The sequence below is a fragment of the Sinohyriopsis cumingii genome, chromosome 12 (assembly GCF_028554795.1).
Source record: "Sinohyriopsis cumingii isolate HCF-2022 chromosome 12, ASM2855479v2, whole genome shotgun sequence".
NCBI lineage: Eukaryota > Metazoa > Mollusca > Bivalvia > Unionida > Unionidae > Sinohyriopsis > Sinohyriopsis cumingii.
In genome coordinates, this window is record NC_142972.1 from 60,934,611 (window position 1) to 60,959,880 (window position 25,270).

Genomic DNA, 25,270 nt, shown 5'->3' on the forward strand with positions numbered 1-25,270 from the left:
TAATGTATTAGCATATACCTAGAGATTTTACAGAAACTATTATTATGACCAATTTGGTTTTAATGTAGCTGATTGTGACTGTCACTGTGATTGTGACTGTGAATATGACTAGAGCTGTCTGAAGCTGTCTGAAGTTTTTTAGAGCTGTCTGGAGTTTCCAGAGTATTTAAGGCTGTGTGCTGTCGATATGTATGTATGTACGTATGTCTGTGCCACGGACATAGACACAGCAATTTAAAAGGGTGCTGTATGCTGTCTGTACGTGTGTATACATATGACTGTATATGTGGTGGATCCATAAAGGGTGCGAGTGGCCGATAAGAGTGTGGGCCAACCCAAGGAAATGTGCGACTGTACAAGGGGTCTAGAAGCATATGTTTGGTTCAATTATTGTTCCAATTGCATTTTTACATTCATAAGATCATTCTGAATCTTAGATGTGTTCATAAAAGATCATTTTGAATCTAAGTTGAGTTCATAAGATTATTTTGAATCTCAGTTGTGTTCAAAAGATTATTTTGAATCTTAATTGGAGTTCATATTCGAGATAATGTGAATCTCTCTTGTAGTGTAAAATACTGTTTGAAGCGTATCTGCAGTCCATGAGGTTTCTTGAATCTGTACTTCATATTGATTTCATATTTTTGGTTTATTTTCAATGTGTGAATGTTGTGTAGAGTGATTTGAGTCAATCGTATGTTGACAGCATGAGAGAATCATTGTATTTTTACATCATATATTTTTCTTTATTAATTCATTTCATAAATTTCCATCTTTCTCACATTGTGTTTGTCTTATTTAGTCCAAAAACCCACTCAGTTTCTATTCTGCGACACAGTGATTTCATTGCAAGTTATTGCAAACTTTTGCTCATCTTTGAGCAAACCTTCAAGCAGACCTGCCAACCCTAACAAGAACTTACCCTTGAATTCAAATGTGAAAATAATGGAAAGTAGATAGCAGAGAAAGTAACATCCCTTAGAAGTGTTGCCCCACAGCCCTGGTATAAACCAAAGACACCTTTCTCTCGCAACAGGTGTAGTGTGATCTTTGTAGCAGAGAGGCGTGGAGCAGCAGTGGTTGTTGCTCCATTTACAGATCCTGTTGTGGTGGCTGCCAGGTCAACTTGCACTGTTGAGAAAGGAAAGACAACACAATGGTGTTACTATTATCTGAATGCTGGTTCATATGAACTATGTGTTTTACAAACATTTCCATATGTACAAATAATTATTACATGCTCATTTTTTCTCTGTTAACTTTACATTGTCAAAATCGTTCAATATTACCCGATACTGAAATTGCATGCAAATACACATATTGCATTCATGTGCATAAAGGAACTACTTTCTATTGTAAACAAACAATGGATGCAGACATCAGCACTTTGATTTGTAAACAAATCATGTACACTCGCATAAGAGGCGCTTTACATTGTGGTTGTTTTAATTTGTTTCAGAATGAACTAAAACATGTTTCATGGACTGCCACATACCAGCTGCTTTGGCGCCTTCTGCGTTAACTTTGTTGATACAATGTTTCGGATTTAGGCTAGCTACAGTATACAACAGACGCAGGAAAGGGTCCCTACAAATAACATACAAGTGACAAGTAATAATGTTGTTGTGTAATGATGAATATGCGCTTGTGTATTTAGTTTGGAATGCGGCATACATTCAGTTACTTTGTTTCATGCAGTGTATTTTTTTAATAAAATTAAACATTAGGTAGAATAATTTTTTTTAGCATATAATAAAAAGGTTACTGCATTTATATGGGAAAATATGAACTCATTTTGTCGGATGGATATACTGTACTCCCAAGGTCATGCAGTATTTCCATTCGAAAAACTCGTTCATATTTTCCCATACAAGTGCAGTAACCTATAATGATTATAAGAACTTCACATTATTGGAACCACTCTCATGTGTCTTATTCAGATCTGGTAAATCTTCTATATAGGAAAAAAAAAGAACTCAAGAAATAATCATTGACTTGCATTCACAATATATTTGCTTTCTCATTACATATTTTATGTCCAAAATTGCAAGCTCCAATACAAAACAATCTTCAACAGTAAAATTACACTAAAGGACATACCAAAATTCAGCAGAACTGGAGTAACCTTTTGTTTTACAGGTAACTGAAATGTTTTTAAATTAAACCTTCAGGAAGGTTTCAGACAAATTTGTTACATGTTTTCACCAACTTTTAATCTTAACAAAGAAGGGTAGAGTTAAGTCTATAAAAGAGATTCGTTTGAGAGAGTTTCCATATCAAGATAAAGTTGTGTATAAAGGAAATAATTAATTAAAAGAGGGTGTGATCTGACTTAGCTTGTTTTAGGAAGTTCACAAAACTAGTGCTCTGAGCAAAGTGTATCAATTGCAAAAATAAATTTTTTGTGACATTTTACAATTTTAAAAAAAAATATACAAATTTTGAAAAGGGAAGTTCTGAATATTAGAGTAATTTTTTTAGCGAAGTTCCTTGATTAAGAAGAAGCACAAGACTCTATGCATTAGCTGCTAACATAGGTATCTTATAATGGGTGGGGTAAATAAATCTAGAAAGAAATTTCATTTGCCATTTATTAGAAAGTGAAAAGACTAAAATTGCTACCAAAGAAAATAATATATTCTCCACATATATAAAACAAGAGTCCACGGTTTCCAAATTTCACATAAAGCTTCACAGTCACCATTGTTGATTCCAAGATACAAGATCTTTTATTGCATTTATGAAGAAAAAAAACCCATAATCGATCATTTGGTATTGACAATATTTAGATGAATTTCACTGTTGCAAATGTCATAATAGTATACTAAAGTCTCCATTTCTCGTTGTTTAGCATCTGTTTTTGTATGCAACTATTCTTGTTCTGATGGTTCAACAATATTATTAGTTTAAAACAGTAGGTCAGTCTACTGTTGTTGTACAACATCATTCAAAATATTTAACATTGGTATGTATTGTGATGAGTTTAGACCTAATATATGTGTATTTCTGTTGTAGCAAGATGATATTTCCAAAGTTTAAAAAAAAATGTTCTACAAGAATGTAAAGCTTGAATGATGTGTGGAAGTATATTTAGCAAATTATACCCTCAATCCTTAAACACTGTATGCTAACCAAGTGAACTGTAAGCGTAAAACAGATGAGTTGAAGTATTCACAATTAATTATACCCTCAAGCCTTAAATACTGAAGTGTAAACGTCTACATAAAACAGGTAATAACTCCATAAAATTGTCAGGAAACAGTAAAAATCAAACTTTTTACTAAAAAAGTCTGATATTAATCTAGTTTCAGTCCACGAGTGTTTCAAAAGTTACTAAGAAAAAAATGAAGTGCAATGTTTTAAATTAAACAGGTCCAGCAGTATTTAACCCAAATTGGTGAAAATCAAACTTGATGTTTTCTTAATCTTAAGCCTTACATGAAATTTAATTTCAATCCATTAAAAAGTTACTGAGCTAGAATAAAACTGAATGACAGAAAATCCCCAAAGTGAAATGCCTTTTGTGTTTAAGAACCGTATGCGAGACCCCTTGTAAGTGATCCTATATTCAGTATTACTAATGTCACTTCATGCTACATGCACATTCTTAAACAAGTACATGCCACAGGTATTCATGCTTCTGTGGATTTAATATTGAAATTTCAAGAGAAAACATAAAAATAACACCATGATTGGGAGAAAAATAACAACTTTTTAAATAGACATCAAACATACTTTAAACATGAGTAACTCAAAGGGACTGATGCCATACTGGTTGAAAATATTGCCTCAAAGTCAAGACACAAAAACATTTTTTCTTTTTAACTTCTGAGTGGAGCAAGAAAAAGATTTTCAAAGCAGCAATTGTAGCCGCTGTATTAGATGCAAGATCAACACCAATTTCAATTAGGACCAGTTAAACAGCTGAAAAGCATTATTATTCATTCAAGCAGACTCTTTCCATGTCTAGTGATCCATTGGCATAAGTTGTTAGAGCGTTTGCCTCAGATATGAGAGGTCATGGGTTTGAACTTCAGCTGAGTCATGCCAAAGACTTATAAAAATGGTACTAGCAGTTGCCTCGCTTGGCACTCAGCATTATGAGGTTAATGTTAGGACTGGTCCACCTGGTGTCTGGGTAGGACATGATGCTATATGTCTGCGGCATGATACCCAGTGCTAGACATCACTATAAACTGCCAACTGCAGACATCGTAGTGATATGATTGAAATTGTTTTAAACCTACGTTCAGAAATCCAAATCACACACATTTCCATGTCTATATTATTATGACATTATGACAGTTATGTATCCTTACCACTTCTGCCTGCATCTTGGAGCTGAATTTTCAGCAACTCCATAGGTGTAGTTATGATTATCTGACACATCCCTGCTCCTGCACCAGCCAGTAGTTCTCTTGGAAGAGTTAATGTGTTACTGCAGATTAAAACAAAATTCCCATCAAGGTAACAGGTAAAAAACCTGACAATATGCACAATACAGTGTGACCCCACTATAGCACGCTCCGTTATAACACAAATTTGGATATAACACATGAGATTCCATTAAAATATACTTTTGATACAAAACTAACAACTTTTAAATCCATGTTTACTATGCATACTGTAGCAACCAACACATTTTTATATAAATGTCAAATCATTAGTACAATGATGTGCAATTGTTCTGCAGTATATTCTCCACTTATTCTAGGAGACTTGTTTTTTGTCTTCCAAGAAACTAGAAATGTCTCCAGATGCCACAGATGTGCCCACAAAGTTAGTAAACAGCAAATTAACAGGACCATAAATCCCACAAAATTGTCCTGGAAAATTATAAGGGTCAAATATTAATTACAATGTCTTAGGGTAAAACGTCATACCAAATTTAGTTTAAATTCAAAAGTCCTTCAAAAGTAACTGAATATAAACTGAAGAGTATATTAACCAAGTTAAACTGGGGTCATAAAGTCTTAAAGTTTGCCATAAATAAGTTGCAAGTCAAATTGGCTCAGTCTTCTTAATCATAAACCTCAAACAAAATTTAATAATGAGCCATGCAGTTACTTCAATGTTACTGACATAAACAAAATCTAATATCAAATCATGCAGTTACTTCAATGTTACTGAAATATTAAACAAAATTTAATATCAAATCATGCAGTTACTTCAATGTTACTGACATAAACAAAATTTAATATCAATCATGCAGTTACTTCAATGTTACTGACATAAACAAAATTTAATATCAATCATGTAGCTATTTCCATGTTACTGACATAAACAAAATTTAATATCAATCATGCAGTTACTTCAATGTTACTGACATAAACAAAATTAAAACTAAGAGTTCCAAGCTAAACTGATATACTTTTTCATCTGGAAAATAAAGAATTACCAAAAAATTGTCTAAGAAATTTTTTGTCGAAATTCTTTAGTGGAAGCTTCATATGTTTTATAATACTGTTTAACGCCTTCATTATGAGATGAACAATCTGATAACTGCTCACCTGGAAAAAAGGAAACTAATTTGCCTTTGTAAAACTAGTTTGCTCCCACTACAGACATAAAGATAAAAAAATAAAATAAAATAAAATTAAGAACGTAAATATTTTAGAAATATTGTCATACAAAGGGACTGAGTGGCTGAAAAGAAATGACAGTAAGACCATTTCTTCCTTTAACAGTGGAGTGTTTATACTATCTTTCATATTCTTTGGTGATAACATAATTATCAAATTAGCTGCTGTAATGGATATATTGGATGTCAGTTTCTATACAATTAAAAAATCATTATAACTACCTGAGAATGTAATTATGTCATCTACATATACCACAAATATGCTACCCAAATTTGATTTGTCTACACTGATCAGCTTTTGTGCATTCTTATGATAAGAAGCTCAAGACAGACATACGGATGGACAGGATGTAATCAAGAAGCCACCTCTGAAAGCAGTGAGGGCATGAAAATTATGGCACTTGACTGGTAGATGACAAATGAAGGCACTGATTCAGAAACCTCTAAGGTCAAAGTCTTTTGAATCTTCTTCCTATTCTAGTTCTGATTCAAGTTCTACTTCTGGCAAAGAATCTGACTCCGATTCTTCTCATAAATTCGGTTCAAAATCATGATCTCTAAAGAAATCTAATCCTTCTAAACACAAGAAACAAAACAAAAATCAGGCATGAGCAAAAGAATTGTCAAAGCAAAATTACCAAAGGTTTGTCAACACATGAGATTTAACACAAAATTGTTACAGAAGGTGTAACATAAATAAAAACATAGACTTAAAATATTCTCACACATGGAGGGTTAGAAATTATCTCCACTAAGCACATCTCAAAAGCTATGTCGATTCTCTTAAAGTTGCTGAAAAAATGATGGACTATATTTTATTCAATACCATTTTTCTTACTTTGCAAGTAACACTGGAGTGATTGGAAGAAACTTCATTATTAGCCCCCATCTATCAAAAGGATATGCTATTTAAAAAAAAAATAATACCCATCCTTGACTGAAAAAAAATCAAATCTTGTACCAGCATGTGTGCAACATGGTAGAATATTTAAAGATCATTAAAATGGCTTAGACAAATTCATTATAGCTCTGTTCAACAGTTTATTCTAGCAGAAACTAAAAAGGACCTTTTATGGTAGAATTGGTTTCCATAACATAAAGGTGCATCACAGATGAAGATTTGTCAGAGCCTGATGCTGGCAAAGTTTGTGATGTCAGTTCAGTAGGATGTAGAGCGTGGTTTCATAGAAAACATAATTATTGTAAATATCCTGTTTTTGTGCAGTCCTAAGATTACAAATCAAGTCATTAGAGCTATTTAACGACAATCACCAGAAAAAGAGATAACCATACCCAAAACATTAGCATAACACATCATATAAAATCAGAGTATTTAATAATCACATTTACCTCATACAAATTAGTGTTAATTTTTAATGTATACTGAAATTTCATGAAAAATGGTTAAAAATTGTACAATGGACAACAAACTTCCCATACATTATTAAACAAAATCATGTCATACCTCTTACCTTTCTCAGCAATATTACTGGCTGGGTCATGACCCATGGTCATCAGTATATGTTCGAGTTTGACTGACACATGGCCATATGGGTCATAAATAGTCACATGGGTCATTTTTGTAACAGGAGATTTTCAAGTTTTAAGTTGGGGGGAGGAGGAAGATCTAAACAATTACATGTCTTGGAGAGAAAAATATACATTCAAATTTCCTCTCTCAGTTACAGAGCTGAATTATGTATTTTCAATTAATTCATTCAACTAATCTTGCTGGGGAAATTTTGTGCAGAAATAACAAAAGGAAAGAAATGAAAGAACTTAAACACTGAGATAATGAAAGGCAGAACTTAATATCAGCCATTTTTCGAAGGAAAAAGGGGATGCAAACATTTCAATGAATCAAAAGAGTATGTGTAAATTTGCCTGAAACAAAAATCCAGTTCTTTCACTTACTTTTCTTTTCTCAGAACATGTCTAAAGAAATCATTGCACACCAACTTAATGGCTTTCTCTGGGGTTATCAGCAACAGGTTCACCCCTGATCCTGCAGTAAAGAAATCGAGAAAGTAGGCTGGTGTAAAATCAAAGTTTGATACACAATAAGACCAATGCTATTCTCACATGGTACTAATTTATTATGGAAATACATTGTTTTTAAAAAAAAGAAATAGAAACTCAAAATATTAACATCCAATGATATTCAAAGCATTTACAAACACATGCAACCAATATCAGTTTTAAAATTCCCATGTTCTTGAAATAGTGTCACATTTAAGGATAATGAATAACAAGTCATCATCACAAAAATGAAAAGCTTTCGAAGCTAAAAATTAAGAATTTTGGATAGATAAAGTGATACAAGTTACAAAAACTACCACCTAAAAAATGTAAATCACCTAATTTTTATAAGCACAAAATGTTACTGAATTTGGCAAATAAATAATTTTTCATCATATATGATATAAAAAAGCAGTAAATATTAGTTAGTCCTTAAAATTGTATACATGTATATTGTTAATGTGCACAAGTTTTTGACACCAAATGTTCTGATTTACATTTCTAACACTGATTCAAACTAGATACAATTACAGGGTAAATGCAATCAAAACTAGACACAACTACCAGGGTAAATAGAGAATTCAAACTAAACACAATTGACCTATCGTCAGTTGTCAATCATTATGCTCGACTGACCAATCAGCGAGCGCTATTATACACACCTCCAAACACTGTTTACGTCCGCCATTTTCCTCCGACAAGCTGCTTCTGTCGATATCGACTCGGCTATTGTATATATTTTTAAATTTTGCAACCGTTCAGTGAAGTTGCCCCACTTTGCTTGGAGAAGTCGCCCCAAGGATCATATATAGTAATTCTGAGATATAGCCACATGGTTATGGCTTTATTTATTGTTATTTTTCTTCAACTTAATAACTTTTTAAATTTATAAAATTTGCAATTTTTCAACTTTTACATCTGATCAACTCCACTTCTGTAACTTAACGAAAAATAAGTGTTATCTGTCCCTTTTGCTCTGCTCTTCAAATCATTACATGCATTTTAATAATATTTGTAGAGATAGTGTTATCAATATTTTTTTATTACATTTACATCTAAAAATGAAACATGCGTACTAGATGCAGTATAAGTAAATTTAATCGTCAGGTGAAAATGATTTAGGCGATCAATAATTTTTTTCAGTTATTCAGTTGAACGCTTCCAATGCAAAAATGTCATCTAAAAATCTGAACCAAAGAGATGGATTAAACTTTTCGTTTTGAATAAAATCCTTTTCTAATTCACCCATGAAAGGGAAGAGTATATAGGAGCAATCTTAATACCCATTATCTGTATGTAATACGTAATATTAAATTTAAAATAATTATTTTCCAAGTTAAGTTTTTATTATTTAACAAATATCTTTGCTAGATAGTGTGCTATTATTAGGATTGTTATCAAGAAAATATTTGCACTCTTCAATACCATCTGCATGCGGAATGTTGGTATATAGTGATGTTACACCTAATGATACCAGGATTTAAATTATCAGATAAATGTGGAATAGACTTCGACTTTTTAATGAAAGTAGTTGTATCTTTAATGTATGAAAGAAGTGATTTCATTAAAGGTCGTAAAACACTATCAATAAATTTGGATAGGTTTTCAGTATATGAACTATAACCTGATATAATGGGTCGTCCTGGATAATTTTAAGGTAAATTATAGTCAGGATTTGTATGAGTTTTGGGTAATATGTATAATTGAGGTGTTCGTATGTTAAGAGGGAAAATATCAAATTCCTCATATATGGAATTATTATTTTTAGCGATCTCATTAATGCATGTTGAATTTTTTAAATTTAATTTCTAATTGATGTTCAACTTCTTTAACATAATCATTTTGATTCACAATAATAATAGTGTTTGACTCTTATCATCCTTTTTAATCACTATACTTTCGTCATTCATTAGATTATATACAGACTTAATTTCATCCTTATAAATATTACTATGATATTGCTTTAATTTAGTTAATATCTCATTTGTCATCGCGTATATATAAAGATAAAAATATAAATATGAGTATGAATCACGTAAAAGATGACTTAATTCTGTTATAAAAAGGTTATCTAGGTGACAAGTTTTGGGATGACTTCTCCAACCACTCTGGGGTGACTTCTCCAGATACATGGGGGCGAGTTCTCCGTATACCAACGTAACTTAGAGAAGTGCAAGTGATGGATAAATGCTCTCGCTTTCTGTCTCTGTCTCAGTGTTGTTTCATATGGCAAATATTGCTCACCAATATCATTTGGGATCTTTTAATGTTATCATGCTCGCTATTTTCACAGAATGTTTGTCGGAGGTTAAGACATTGTCAAGTCACGTGGTAGGCAGAGGGAGTGATCTACCTTCTGGCATAAGGTCAATTACTATGGTAAACAGAGAGTTCAAACTAGACACAACTATCTGGGTAAACAGAGAATTCAAATTTGACACAACTACCAGGGTAAATAGAGAATTCAAACATGACACAACTACTAGGGTAAATACAGAATTCAAACTAGACACAATTACTAGAGTCAATAGAGAATTCAAACATGACACAATTACCAGGGTAAATATACAATTCATTCTAATGCAATTACCTGAGAAAATAGACAATCAAACTCTTTAAAGTCAGGTCTCCATTACAACTCAGATAAAATATAAATTTTCTAAATTTATATACAAATACATCTGAATAGAACTAATTAACAAAATATATTACAAAACCTTTCCCACTAATTGCTATTTTAAAAGTCTGCTCCAAATTTCTGTGTGACTTACCTCATTTAAAAAAGGTCTAACAAACTCAAAATCAAAATAGTTGCATGACAGCAAACAATCTGTGACAAATGTGGGTATCATTTAATACATCTAGTCTAACTGCATGATAAGAAATTCTTTAATGCATTTTTAAAACTTCACAAGTCATATTTCTAATGCTGATAATACGTAATTTGGTTGACAAAATATAATTATTCAATGTTGCATGCACTTTAATATATCCTAACAATTTCCATCTAAAAGACATTTCTGCAAGGAAAGATCTGATAACATTTTGGTAGCTACTTAATAAATGCAATTTGGAGTTTTGCATTCATCTCTGGGGAGCATTATGGGTTGCTATAGACAAGCTGCAATTTTTTGTCTTATAAGTATCATCCCCAAGTACTACAATCCCTTAAAAGTACCTTTCCTGAGTATTAAAATCGAATATGTCTTTGAATGGAACAGCTCATACCTCTGTACATTCCAAAGAATCCTTCATTTCTAAAAGTTTTTGCTGCACAGTCAGCTCTGGGAAAAGAACAAAAAATCAAAATACTGATAATACTAGTGGTTTGGATGGTTAAGTGATTCTAATTTACATAATATCAGATACAATAACATAGGTATTCAAGGTATTTTCACTATTGTACAAAGAATGCAGTAATCAATCTTTAAATACAATATTCTTCAAAATGTTCTTTTCCTTATTAGTCACTACAGAACTCATAGCATTTGTTTAAAACATTTAGAATATTGTGGTGATTTCCTTTTAAAAGCATTTTTTTCTCTACTGTCTCAAGTATTACCACCAGTGGAACAATATCCAAGGGAGATAACTACCCTGAAGTTTAGCCACAAAACACTCTATAGTGATTTTTGTGAACAGTGCAGTTGTCTGCACATATTTTTTGGTCCTAGGGTCAGCCTTTTGTTGAGTTGTCATTTCAATCAAGATTCTGGTGGTCAGTCATTCTCAGATGACCAATTTTAGAACACAGTATTCAACTCAGCACAGTGCATCAAACTGTCTAGCCAGTGGAACCATGGATGTGGGTAACTTTAATGCAGGGAAATGGGTTGGTAAGAAAGGTAACATATGTTTAACTTAAATGAGAAGATGAGAAGAATTCTTAACATGTCTTCCAGTAATAACTTTATCTTCATTTATTGAGTTCTTCAGTCCAAAATTTTACACAACTCATACCCTGATAATGGAGCACTCCTTGCAGCATAGTACACTAAAGAGATAAATAGCCTTGCTAATTACTTTAATAAGGAGAATCATCAAAAGAATACATTATTTCTTTCTTCATTTATAAATCCATGGAAACGTTTATTTTTTTAAATAAAATACATGGTAAACATATCCTTATTTTCTGTGAATTCTTCTTTTCATGCTTACTGTATATACTTAGTTATAAGTTGAGTACAACTGCAAACTGCACAGACCCAGATCTTCCATCACATAATGCGCCAGCAAAGATGGGTCTCTGCAGTTTCTTTGGAGTAATGAGTAGATCAAACAACACAGAGCTGACCTACAGGTGCATATGCTGCAGCAAATCAATCTTTGTTGCATGCAATTTGACTTATAAGTGAGTATAGATGGTATAACCTAGTATTGTGAAACCCATAATACAAAGTATATTTGCAGTCACTTTGTAAATAATTACTGATAATAAAAATGTCACTGACTATGCATGAATGATGCAACACTGACCATACATGGTTTATTAAGGTGAAAGCATTGAAAGAACATCATTAGTTAAACTGTGAAATCTAAGACTTCAACTCTTCTTGCAAATTCCAGCAAATATTTAACTTAGAAAACCATGCATGATAAGAAAATTCTACTCACAGGCTTTTGTACATAACCTGGCCATTTGGGCCAGGTTGCTGGTTCTGTAGACGAGTCTTTACCAGATCAATGGGAAATACACATGTCACTCCTACGATACCCGCAATACCACCGTTGATGATCTTGGGGATTGGGCTAAAAAGGAGACAGTAAGAAAGTACAATTTAGTGATAACTACACCATAAATACTATAAAAAAACAATTTATTAGCATTATTGTATATATCCATTGATAAGCCACAACTGACTTGTAAGCCAAATCCCATTTGTGCAATGCTCTGGCAAATATTCACTACAATATCCATGTGTAATAATAAGACCACGCCTAACATTAACATTATTATAATTTTTTTAGGCTCATGTCACTAAGTCTTATTATGGGAGAAATAATGATGAATAATCTTTAGTAAATTTGTCAATTCAGCATTTATATTCAGCACAATATACATTGACCAAAATACCTACTGAATAGCTATTTTAATATTTCATGTGAATACTAGTAGGGTTGCCATACTTCCACTTTTTCCTGGACATGACCTGCTCCCTTTTGGTCCTTAAATCTCTATACAGATGCTGATATATTTATACCCACTCTCTGGGGAGTCATTTATTTTTAAAGTTCACATATGGTAACCCTAATAATAATTATCATAGAGTTTTCACATAATTTTTACATAACTTTTAAACATATGAGAACTTTGTCTAGCATAATGTGGAAAGGCTGCAAAGACAAAAGCTGAACACATTTTGTTGCTATTGTGACAAAGGTCAGAAAACAAGTGAGACAAGGAGGGTAAGAAAAATTCAATGTCTAGCGGCCCACTACAAGTAAACAATGTTGCTGGACCAGTAAAATTTGATATTTTTGTGTGAACAAGTTTATGTGAAATAAAATACAAATTTTTCTTATTTTTGGCAGCAGTGGCCATTTTTGACTGTAGATTGGTATCATCTGTATAAATTTTAAAGGCTTTTATGCCAGGTTTCTGTAAAATTTGGTCAATTTCTGTTGAGTGGTTTATAAGAAGTTATATAAAGATATTTCTATTTATAGTAATGTTTACTATATTTGATAGACAATTGGCATAATTTGTACAAATCTGAAAGCCATCTCTATCAGGATCCTTGCCATTAAATTTGGTTAAATCCCAGTGAGATGAAGTCACCAAGGTGTTTCTTTTGTTTTGCATCAAACTGAAAGCCATTTGTAACAGGACATTTTTTTGTGTCAAATTTGGTCAAATCCTGTTAAATGGATTCTGAAAAGAACTCACTTAAAGGTTTTTCTGTTTAGTACCATTGGCTGTATTTGATGGTGAACTGGCATCATTTGAACAAATTTAAAATATCTTCATACCAGGATGCTTTCTTTTAAGTTTGGTCAAATTCTGTTGAACAGTTCTTGAGCAAAATTTGTTTAGAGGTTTCAAAATTTTTAGTAATGGCAACCACACCTAAAAGAAGATTGGCATAATTAGAACAATTCTGAAAGAGCATTATGCCTGAATGCTTTCTGTCAAATTTGGTCAAATTATGTTGAGTGGTTTTTCAGAACTGTAAAGAGCATTATATCTGTATGCGTTCTGTCAAATTTGGTCAAATTATGTTGAGTGGATTTTCAGAACTGTAATGAGCATTTGTTAATGGACAATGCATGACTAGTGATACATGACAGACAAAGGACCATAACATAAACACAAAATGGTCCCACAGCCAAGTGAGCTAAAAACTCTGATAATTGGGACAAATTATAGCGGGACATGGTGAAAGAATGCAAAAGCTGGCCTGTAACTACTTGCTTATTACAAATCAAAAAAAAATCTTAATCAGAGTTCATACAGATTTCTGAATGATAAATTCAAAGACTTTTCCCAAACGTTTTCACTAACATTTTATATACAAGTTATGTTATATGAGAAAACAACGAATGCAAAATACAACAATATTGTTTAATGATGTAATTCAAACTATAATTAATCAAAAGAAAGAAACCAGGAAAACTCGACTACATCTGAATCTAACAACCTTAAACAATTTTATTTGTGATTATGGAAAGAAATTAAAATGTATTGGTTTATTTCAATTTTTAAAGATTTTTAATGACTCAGGTATAATCTGCTCGATTTTCCCAAACTTTCAAGGCCTTGAAAATGCTACCTCATTTTTCCCAAACTGTCAAAGACTTTCAAAGACCGTAAGAACCCTGTTAATCTATCGAGGGTCAGCAGTCTCCTGAAAAGTTTATGCACAAATCAATTCTACTTAACCAATTAGTGTACAATTATGATAAGTAGGACCCACATCATACTGTAAAAAGTACATAAACAAAAGGAGTCTTCAGATCCAAGATCATAAGCTTTACAATCTACATTCACCTGTATTTGCCTAAATGTTACATGCACATGCCTTCTATGTATGGCTAAACACAGTATTATTTCTCTGATTTTACTGGTTTGGACATCAAATTACATTTCTCATGTGATAATTACTGGTATCATTATACATGTTTTAAACATTCAAGTGACCAATGTCACTGAGTGAAAACAATGAGTCAGCATTCCTGTGCATATCTCTTGCTAAGGTCAAGTGTTGCTTACGAGGGATTTATGGCACTCCAATTATTTTATAGTTTACTGGTGACACAGGCTCTTGATGGCTTCCTAAGATAATAGTACTGAAATATGAAAGGCAAGATGCTTTTTATGAAACTTATTTAATGTACTAAGTGGAGATTTTTTTTAACAGTACAATCTTAAATGGTTAAAAAAAATAAATTAAAAACAATTTAAACCCAAAATTATTCCAGTTAGTAATTATAACTGAATTAAGAATTGGTTAAACGAATAATTCTGTGGGGGTTATATACAGGCAAACAAGCTGGATACATGTACAGGTTATAATACCAACAGGTCCTCAATAGTTTTGTGTGTGGGGGGTTAATGGTGTACATGTCAGGTACAGTGTATATGTATTGGTCTTAATACCAAAGTGTTCTCCATATGCCATGGCTGGTGTCCTTATCATGAATTTTAATGCATGCATTATAAAATTGCAAGAAAGTATTAAAATCACTATAGAAGGTGTTAAATCATATCTGCTTAATTTATTTATCATCAAAAAATGTTCATAATACAAAATATTTGTAAGTTACTGTTACGCTGAGCAGGCTGAAGTTTGCCTATTTTAGGAAGTTTGTAGCAATCACATAGATGCCACCTGACATAAGATTGGAATGTGATAATTAGGCCAAGTGTAGAATAAAATCATTTATTGTCTCTTATTATTATTATTATTATTATTATTTACATCTGTAATATATTTTATTGCTTTCAAAACACACAAAGATTGCAATAAATCATTCATCAATAATGATCAAAGTGTCAAAATGAAAACAAAAAAGGTGCATTTTTAAAAGTATAAAAAAAAATATTATTTCAATCAAATTGTCAAACATATGGTGAGATTTTTAAGTATATTTCCAGGTTATGTCAAAATAAAAAAATTCTTTTGCTATTTTATAAATACAATAAAGATCAACTCCACACCATACAATTTTCTATTGGATTTATTTTGTTTCTAACATGATGTAAGACATTCATGCAGTGGAAAGCAATTCTTGACATTGCCTCCAGTGACTTAGAAATCACCATTGTGGGTTTTCAATTAATAAAATGGGGGTCCCAAGTGGCCGAGTGGTCTAAAGCGCTCTCCGTTTTGGATCACTGCCATCTCATCTCTGTCTGTTTGAGTCTTGGATTCAGCAAACGTGGGTATGTGAGAAAGCTTGCCAGTAGCTTCTCGTGGGTCAGTGGTTCTTTCCGGGGTTTTCCCAGGTTCTTCCTCCACCATTAATATGGGCCTCCATGTATAGCCTATCTTGTTCTGAAAAATGGCGTCAAACCCCACAACAACAACAATAACAACCATTAATAAAATGGAAAGAAGGCCAACTAATGCTGATTCCAGGGCAACAAGCTTTCAGGTAAGCATGACATTAGTTAAATTCTATATGTTTAATCACCATTCAATATGAATTTAAACTTGAGAAAGCCATGCCCTGACAATATTCCTTCATCTATCATACACTTCTGGTTCACTGAGGGGCCCCAAGTGGCCGAGTGGTCTAAAGCGCTTACTGTTACTGATCACTGCCATCTCACCTCTGTCTGCATGGGTTTGAGTCTCGGATTCAGCCAATGTGGGTATGTGAGAAAGCTTGCCATTAGCTTCCGTGGGTCGGTGGTTCTTTCCGGAGGTTTTCCCGGGTTCTTCCTCCATCATTAATACTGGCCGCCATGTAAAGCCTATCGTGTACTGAAAAATGGCATTAAACCCTACAACAACAACAACTGGTTCACTGAAAATACAATTCATTTTTTAACAGTGGCTGAAATATTATCACTTTTTCCTAGTTATGGCTGGTCTTCCCAAGTTCCAATGTACACAATGTCTAAAATTAAAACTTACATGAAATTTGAATCCATCAAAGGTATGGCCTTCTTCTCTAGCTGTACTTTTTTGAAGTTCAACTGTTTCTCTGAAATGTTAAAAAAAAGACATACATCTATGAATAATATGAATCATGCCAGAGCAACAGATGAAGTGTTGTAAAAAAAAAAAAATGTATTAAACAATTATGGCATCAAGGCTAGCAACATGGCTTCCTTTGCACAGACCTGTGCCTGTGGTGTCTACTTTAAAAAGTAACCATAACTAATTATTATTCTCTGAAAAAGACAATTTAATGTCTGCTACTGTCAAATGATTATATTGATTGAGATCATGATTTTCATTTTGTTCAGATTTAAACAATTCCACTATATTTATCTACAACAAAAGGCCCAAGTGGGCCCAAGATCCCACAAATATTGTCATCTGTTTGCCTAATGGCCAAATGCAAAAGCATTTGGCCAAGAAATATAGGTCACTAGGATGTATACTTGGTGTTTAAATATCCACCACTGCTGTTGATTTATGAAAACAATTGATTCAGTGTTTCTCTACTTTTCTTTTTATCAGGGCCCTGGATGACATCTCACCTCTGTTCACATGGGTTTGAGTCTCTGAGGCTCAGCTGACCTGAATATGTGAAAAAATCTGCCAATAGCTTCCCATTGGTTGGTGGTTTCTCCTGGATTCTTCCTCCATCAAATATACTGGCTGCCATGTATAACCTATCATGTGCTGTAAAATGGCATTAAACCCACAACAAAATCAACTTTATCTTTATCCATAACTGGTGGAACAGTAGGATCATTTGTTCAACAGTGAAATGCCTTAGATGCCAGTTGAAGACTGTAATGATCATACACTATTTATTTCTATGTTCTATAAGTATTATCTTCATCCATACCTGCTACAGAATAAACATACAGTTGTACTGGTATTCTAACAAGGCAATACATGTGTATTCTCCTAATGTCTCTCAGTCCTGGGAAATCCACTTGTAGTGGTATCTTGAAAGACAATGTACATATTTCAGCCCTTCTATTTACCAGAATGATTTTTTTGTTGTTGTTGTTTTGGGGCTTAACGCCATTTTTCAGCACACGATAGGCTATACATGGCGGCCAGTATTATTGGTGGAGGAAGAACCCGGGAAAACCCCGGAAAGAACCACAGACCCACGAGAAGCTACTGGCAAGCTTTCTCACATACCCACATTGGCTGAATCCTAGACTCGAACCGCCGCAGACAGAGGTGAGATGGCAGTGATCCGTAACGGAGAGCGCTTTAGACCACTCGGCCACTCGGGGCCCCTATTTACCAGAATGAGATATTATACTTGTGATGGCTTTTATCCTTGGAGGAAGTTTTCAAAATCTACTTCATGGATGTTAAATAGTACTGTTTTGTGCATTAAACACCATTTTTAAGCACATGATGGGCTGGCTACACGTGGCAGCCAGTATATTTGGTAGAGAAAGAACTCAGGACACGCCACTGATCCCTGGGAAATTATATACTTGCAAGTGTTCTCATATACCCATGTTGGTTGAGCTGAGCTTCAAACCCATGTGGATGGAGGTGAGATGTGAGTTACCTGTAAAGGTGAGTGTCTTGGACCACTCAGCTACCCAGGGCCTCCAAATGTTGTTTCTAAGTTGTACAAAAATGATAAATTTATTGAACTGAATCCAGGACCAGGAGCACGAGTTTTGCCAGTAAAATTTCGTCCTTTCTGCTTAGTGGGAAAATTACCGGTAAGGTCATAAATGACAGAGTTGACAGAGCCCTTGTGATAATTCCATATTGGCCATCTCAGCTTTGGTTTCCTTTATTTATGGCCTATATTAATGATATTCCTGCCAGGATCCACTGACACATGGCCCAGAAATTTTGTTTGAGAAGTTTAATATAGTAATCATTGACTGACACATGATGACTGATGCAGTGTTTAATAGGCACAGGGCCATACCATATGATCATTTGGCCTTTAGTTCAGGTGAGTTCAAAAGCATAAACTTTCAAAATAGCTACCGTGGCACCTGTGTTGGCAGTCAGCTTGTTCAAGGCATACTAGACATTATGTCTTTTTGTGCAAACCCCACGTTGACATGACCATCCATTCATCTGGTGTCACAATAACAAGATTTTCATGATGGCCACCATACTGGTCATATTGGATGTCCTATAGGCATCATTTTCATTTTGGACCAACTAGACCATGGGATGAAATTGTAGGTCAAGTGCCATAGCAATGCTTCCAGTAGTTCAGGAAAAGCAGTGATAACAAATTTGTACTAACCAATGGATGACAGGCCACTGCATAAACTGTTTTGGTCTATAACCAGTTGAGTTAAAAATCAACAAAAAGGTTCTTTAGGAGGTAAATTACTAAATTTATCCAATGATAAGCCATTTCCAATATTACAAAATTTTGGCAACTATTTACAATAGATATCTTTGTCTGATAAAAAATATATCCACATCTTTTTGAAATATGTACAAGCTGACTCCGTGGTATGTACATGTGAGAAATACTATACATGTATCTAACAGGTTTATGCTGATAGACTGATATGTAAACAAAAATGAAGATACAGTCCTGTAATTTTACAGAGACTGCAGCTATAATAAATTTTCCTACAATTTTAATTCACCATAAGAGGAGTTCCAAAGCAGATAATACCATATATTGTTGCTTACAAGTGAAATTGCAAACAACATAGATCCTGATCTGCTGTATCATAACGCACTGGCAGATTAGGGTCTGTGTTGTTTTTTCTACTAATAATTCCTAACAAACTGCACAGAGCCACATCTGCCAGTGCATTATGTGATGTTCTGGGTCTGTGCAGTTTGTTAGGAGTAATCAGCAGAACAAACAACACAGACCCTAATCTGCCAGTGCATTATCTGATGTTCTTGGTCTGTCCAGTTGAACTTGTCATATAAGCGAGTATACACAGTATGTTGCTCAGCATTTACTTTCACTTTACAGATGTGTGTGTCTGTGTGTGTGTGTGTGATTTGGATTTTTAACATAGCTTGAAAAAAATTCAGTCATATCACTATAATGTCTGCAGTGTGGCAGCTTAAAGTGATGTTTAGCACTGGGGCATCACGCCACAGACATGTAGCATCATGTCCCACACAGTCACATTATCCTGACATCATAAAAACTAGTCCTAACACTAACCTCTTAATGCTGAACACCTAGCAAGGCAGCTGTTAGTACCATTTTTGTAAGTCTTTGGTATGACTCAGCCAGCATTCGAACCTGTGACCTCCCACATCTGAGGCAGATGCTCTAACCACCAGGCCACTAAAGCGGTACCTTATGGAATGAAGACTGTCAGTAAAAAATTAACAGTGTTTTGCAAAACAAATATTCCCACATTCATCTAATTTGTCTCATCCCTAAATGTATGCCCCTTGGATTATAAACAAAAGGGCCAAAGCCTGCTGCATACTGAAGTTCTCATTTCAGGCCCAGTAAGTGCATACTGGTATATATATTGGGTGGGGATCTCAATTAAGCTCTGTGGCCACATCTTTTGTGCTCTGCGGGCACTATTTAAAAGTTTCAGTCAAAACCACATCCTACATGATTGTGTTAACATTTAGGTTATTAAGCATACACATACAAATTGCCAAACATGTTATACAGAACCACCTCAACTCTGAGAGAGATGAAAATGTTGAGAAAACCTTTACATCACCCTAAACCATATGTCTAGTCTCTATCTTGCATAGTATATGAGGATTTATACAACATCAAGTATACAAGGCTGTCCTGAAAGGCAATGTTGCATAATCTCCATTTTTCTCCAAATGACCACAACGATAATAATATATTAAAACAACATACATATCATTCTATTTCAGAGGACACATTTTAGCATGATGCTGTTAAAGCAGCCACTTTTTTGGAATATCATGGAGACCAAACTACTGTAATAATGAATCTGTTAAAAGCAGCCACCTGTTGGTCTTAAAAAGCCACTCTGAGTGAACCTCGAAGATATTAAGACTGGAAAATATTGTTTGGATTATTCAAGGTGTATTCTGAAAAGGGGAGGGTTTTTTCTTCATTTTGACAATAAAAGGGGATTTGTTCAATGCAGGGGAATGAAAGAAGTACTGTATAAACATTCCACATGATCTGATAATGGTTATAAAGAAATATTTCAAGGTGATACTGTAAACAAGTGTGGTTATACTGAAATAATGAAGTAAACAAACATGATAATCCAGTCTTATAGACATACATACCTGCCATTACACAAACTATCATGTGAAAAAACACAATTTTTGCCTCCTAAACGACCAAAACATAGGATTTATGTTGATCTTAGTTAAAAAGAAGGGGAAGTAAACACCATAAACAGTAAACAGATGTGCTTAATGCTCATGGAAAACTCACCTGAGGTCAGTTATATGGTTCATGGTCAGTAAGGTCATTAAAAGTTAAGTCAGTCAGAGATAAACAACCACCCTTTTTACATAGATTACTTAAATGACTGCCAATAACTAAGGTGATATGGTGTTAAGTAACTTATGTAAAAGAAATAGCCCATCACAGACTGACTGACTTCAATTTTCTGGGTGGGGTCAACAGAGGTGGTGGGTCTGGGATACTGTTTGAAAATTTCCAGCCCACAAATAACTTGAAAAATAATTCTTTCTCTGATTTGTAGCAAAAGAAGTACAAGTTATTCCTGTTATATTAGTTCTAAAAAGTGATATGAGGTAAAAGAAATAAATTGCCAAGTTAGAAAGAAAATCCCAGCCAATCTATTAAATGGTCCTTCCCTAATTTGCTAAGGTAAAGCAGAACAATTGAATTCGTAAATAATGAAGTTTGGAAAGTCAAAGAGATGAGTGTTGAAGAAACAATAGTTGATCTTTGTTTCCTTGAATGATAATGTTTAAGCCATCTTTCTTAATGGCTAGTTCTCTGGCACCTAATAAAAGCCCGAGGCACTCGTCCTATTGGCTCGGGACAAAAATCTTACTCATTTTGTATAGGCCTATGGTGCCGATCACAATTCAAAAGAAATGTAACATCTGAATATTTCAGGTCTTCGTGTCTGTTTTTTTTCTTTTATCTTGCAATTGTGTTTTCCGGATGGATAATAAACCCCACAATTTGTGAGTGTTGTGTTTGCTTCATTTTATGCAATGTATGGCTCACATACAGGTCAAATTTTACGGATCAGACAAAATACTCCTCCTCTGCTCTTATCTTTCCTTCATCTCTCATTTTATTATGTAGGTACTTCACCTGTCTTAACATTTTGCAGAACTCTTCCCTGCATGCTTATTATTACAATTTCTAAGTTGAAAAACTTGTTTCAAAACTATTTATCATGTATACTGTAATTACTTGTGATCTTTTTGGCAATAAAATATTTAATCAACCCTGCCCCCCCACCAGCATGACCTCTAGACCCCAGAATCACTAGTGAAAAGAAAGAGAATGAACTCTATTAACCTGCATATGACGGTACCCTTATTTTTATGAAGAAAAAAATATATATATATATATATATATATATATATATATATATATATATATATACATACACTGTTGCAGTACCTTTGGGAATTGTAGGAATTCAAAGGGAGTGATATTCTATTAGCCAAGAATAGATGTTTGGAAATCATAAAGGACGTAACAAACAGAACTCTCTTTTTGTTTGTAACCAACAATACCTGGAGTAGCAACAGAAAACTTTCATAATGGGTGGGCAACACACAATATGACATTTAATAAGTGCTTTACTGGTCCTTGACCAGTCGACCTGAAATACTGGATGAAATTTATTACTTTCATCATTAAATTGGAAACAGTATACATGTTATGGTAGAAAACTTGGCTTTTAGGCAGAATTTTTGATTTGATTTTTTTGTAACCCAGTGAGGTTTGTTTCAAATGTTCAAATGAACAATATTTCAATTACACACTGTTTCATATTGTTACATGTCATCAAATTATATTAAATTTTCACAAAATTATTATTACATTATATAATAAATAATTTTATTTAAAATAATATATATTTTATAGAAAATATATTATATGAAATTGATTATATATGTAAAACTTGCATATAAAATATAACACAAAGATATTTCTAATATCTAATTATTAATTGGTATGCCTGAGAGAATGTCATATGGAGCTTTACTGCAAAAAATAAATATTTTATTTGATTTTAATGTTTTACAGAAAATAGAAAAAAAAATGTTTAACCATTGCAAGTAATACACTGAACTCAAGTTATTCAGCAATCATTTAAAATAGTGTTTTAAGAAAACATCTGGAACAAGTAAAATAAATCATCAAAAAACTTTACATAATTATTATTATTATTATTATTATTATTATTATTATTCAAGACTTCTTACCGTGTATTTGTTTATATTGAAATACTGATTACATTCATTTTAAGGCAGATTTATCTTTGGCTCCATTTTGTTGTTGCTGACATTGACAGAATGCTAATTAAACAGAAAGCAAATGAGGTCTGTCTACATGTAGCATGAAGCTCAGTGCTGTAGCACTTTCCCATGACGGCTGACATACACAACAAAACTGATTACTCTTTATCAACATGTGCCGCATGAATTGTGCTGCGCTGTATGTCAACAAGAATTATGTTCAAATCATACGTGCACGAAACGAACTCGGTATTTGTATCTACATTCTGAGATGCTAACATGAAAATTCAACGAGAAAGAGATGCGGATATCTTCGTGATGTTGTGAACTATAGACGGGGGGAGGGGCTTAATTTATGAACAAACTAAACCTTCAAATTATTAGTAATAATAACAAACGCACAAAAATGAATGTTTACAGTACAGAACTACCTTAAAAATCACTGCTGGATCGCCTGCCACACAAGTTAGAGTGTCGTCCAAATATCGGTCGTGATTAAAAGCGTTCAACAGCTGATGGAAACACTTTTGACGGGGGCATTGACCTAACAGCGAGACCATTGAATAAGGCAAAGTTAATTGGTAGTTATCTCCCTTTATGAACTTTTGAACTAGTACTGCCTGTCATGATTTTTTTTATTACTATCCATAACATTGTAGACTAGTAATTATTATTAGTATCACTGAATATTTTCTTGTTTTAGCAAAGTGACTAAATTTCTGTTTGTCCGATTTTCAGAAGATATATAGCTCGAATTTCGTCCAAAACCATCATTCAAATGAACATCAAAATAGGCAACACTGACCCCACTACTCCCACGGGTTCGTTACAAAGAAAATTAGGAGCATCCGTCCATGAATCAAGAGATGGGGGTTCTAACTTGTAATAATACTGTTACAGGTTATAACCCCCATTCCTTGATTCATGGACGGATACACATAATTTTCTTTGTAATGAACCCCTGTGACTACTCCTTACTTTTGGTAGGGTAAAAATAACACCATATTACGTCTGGGCTAAACTAGGTAGGGAGACGAGCTAGACTTTGTGCCATGATTAGTTTGTTGTCAGCAACCAGTTCTCGTTTGGGTAATAAAAAATGCTAATTTTTGAAATCTTAATGAATTTTTTTTATTGTCTTATCGCACAGGCCTATGACTATAGTAAGAAAATTTCAGAACGGGGGTGGGGGATATTCCGATACAAGCTTACATATAAACATGGTTTTCAGATGGGTAGGGGTGCAGTATAAACATTCGTTAGTTATTTATTTTATGCCATTCAAAATATTTCTACAAATCTTGCCTTGCCAAGACGAATGCATTATAGTCATTAATCCCCCCATGGTAGCATGACTGTAGGGACGGTAGTTCCATAGTTTTAGAAGGTAAAAAATAAATCACTGTAAATCCAACCTGACCAAAGTCAGGGATGGAAACTACCCTCGTCCGAATGATGCGAACTCACCGTCCCAGAGGATAACTTTCCGGAAGTTTCTGTAAGTCGAGCACGCAACACGCTGGCATGTCCAATATTTATCTTTTTACACAGGTGGCTGACGCGAGCTTAATGTTTGGGGGAGAAAAGCAAATAACCTGAAAGGACAAAAATTATACCGAGTAACAAAATTACCTCAAATTACTTCTGTGACTGCTACGACCGTGCTAACATCGAATTCTGTATATTTTGGTCTATCGTATATCACATCCCCGAAACTGACAATCTTTTTATTTATGCTCAGTTTAACTCGCGGAAAAGGGTCTCAAACCAGCCTAATCAGTTCTGCTTTCTGTTGTACGCTGTGTTATGTATACCAGTATTATATGTATTATCATTAATTATTATAGTTTTTATGGATTATTTAGTTAATAAGATTTTAAATACCAAATTTCGTATCAATCGTAAATTCACACTGCAAGACGAGTCTTGTATCAAGTGCGTAGATTTATTCATAAAGTTCCAACGTTATAACTCTTGTTTTATTAAACATGAAGATATATGATTGAAGGTCGATTTTTAATAGATGACCAAATTTGTGATTAGCTAGTGTAACCCACGAGACCTTGTGTACTGAAAGGGGGTTATGAATGTGAGACGCTATGAAGTGCCCAATGGTAATACATATATATATATATATATATATATATATATATATATATATATATAT

General features: G+C 33.6%; 1 protein-coding gene across 2 annotated transcripts in view; it reads right to left on the reverse strand.

Moving 5' to 3' along the window:
• LOC149786569 (mitochondrial glutamate carrier 1-like) overlaps positions 1-23,671 on the reverse strand; it is a 36,492-nt gene extending 12,821 nt beyond the window's left edge. Inside the window, exons 1-7 of one of the 2 annotated variants that reach the window (XM_089977080.1) lie at positions 23,535-23,671; positions 16,681-16,750; positions 12,215-12,349; positions 10,829-10,884; positions 7,496-7,586; positions 4,320-4,438; positions 923-1,131 (exon numbers count right to left, since the gene is read on the reverse strand). In XM_089977080.1, the coding sequence (XP_089833206.1) occupies positions 923-1,131; positions 4,320-4,438; positions 7,496-7,586; positions 10,829-10,884; positions 12,215-12,349; positions 16,681-16,697 (627 nt within the window). In that variant the 5' untranslated portion in view covers positions 16,698-16,750; positions 23,535-23,671. Of the gene's footprint in view, positions 1-922; positions 1,132-4,319; positions 4,439-7,495; positions 7,587-10,828; positions 10,885-12,214; positions 12,350-16,680; positions 16,751-23,070; positions 23,354-23,534 lie in introns of those variants that run through there. The other variant, XM_089977081.1, reaches the window with a different exon arrangement.
• Positions 23,672-25,270: the final 1,599 nt, after the last annotated feature.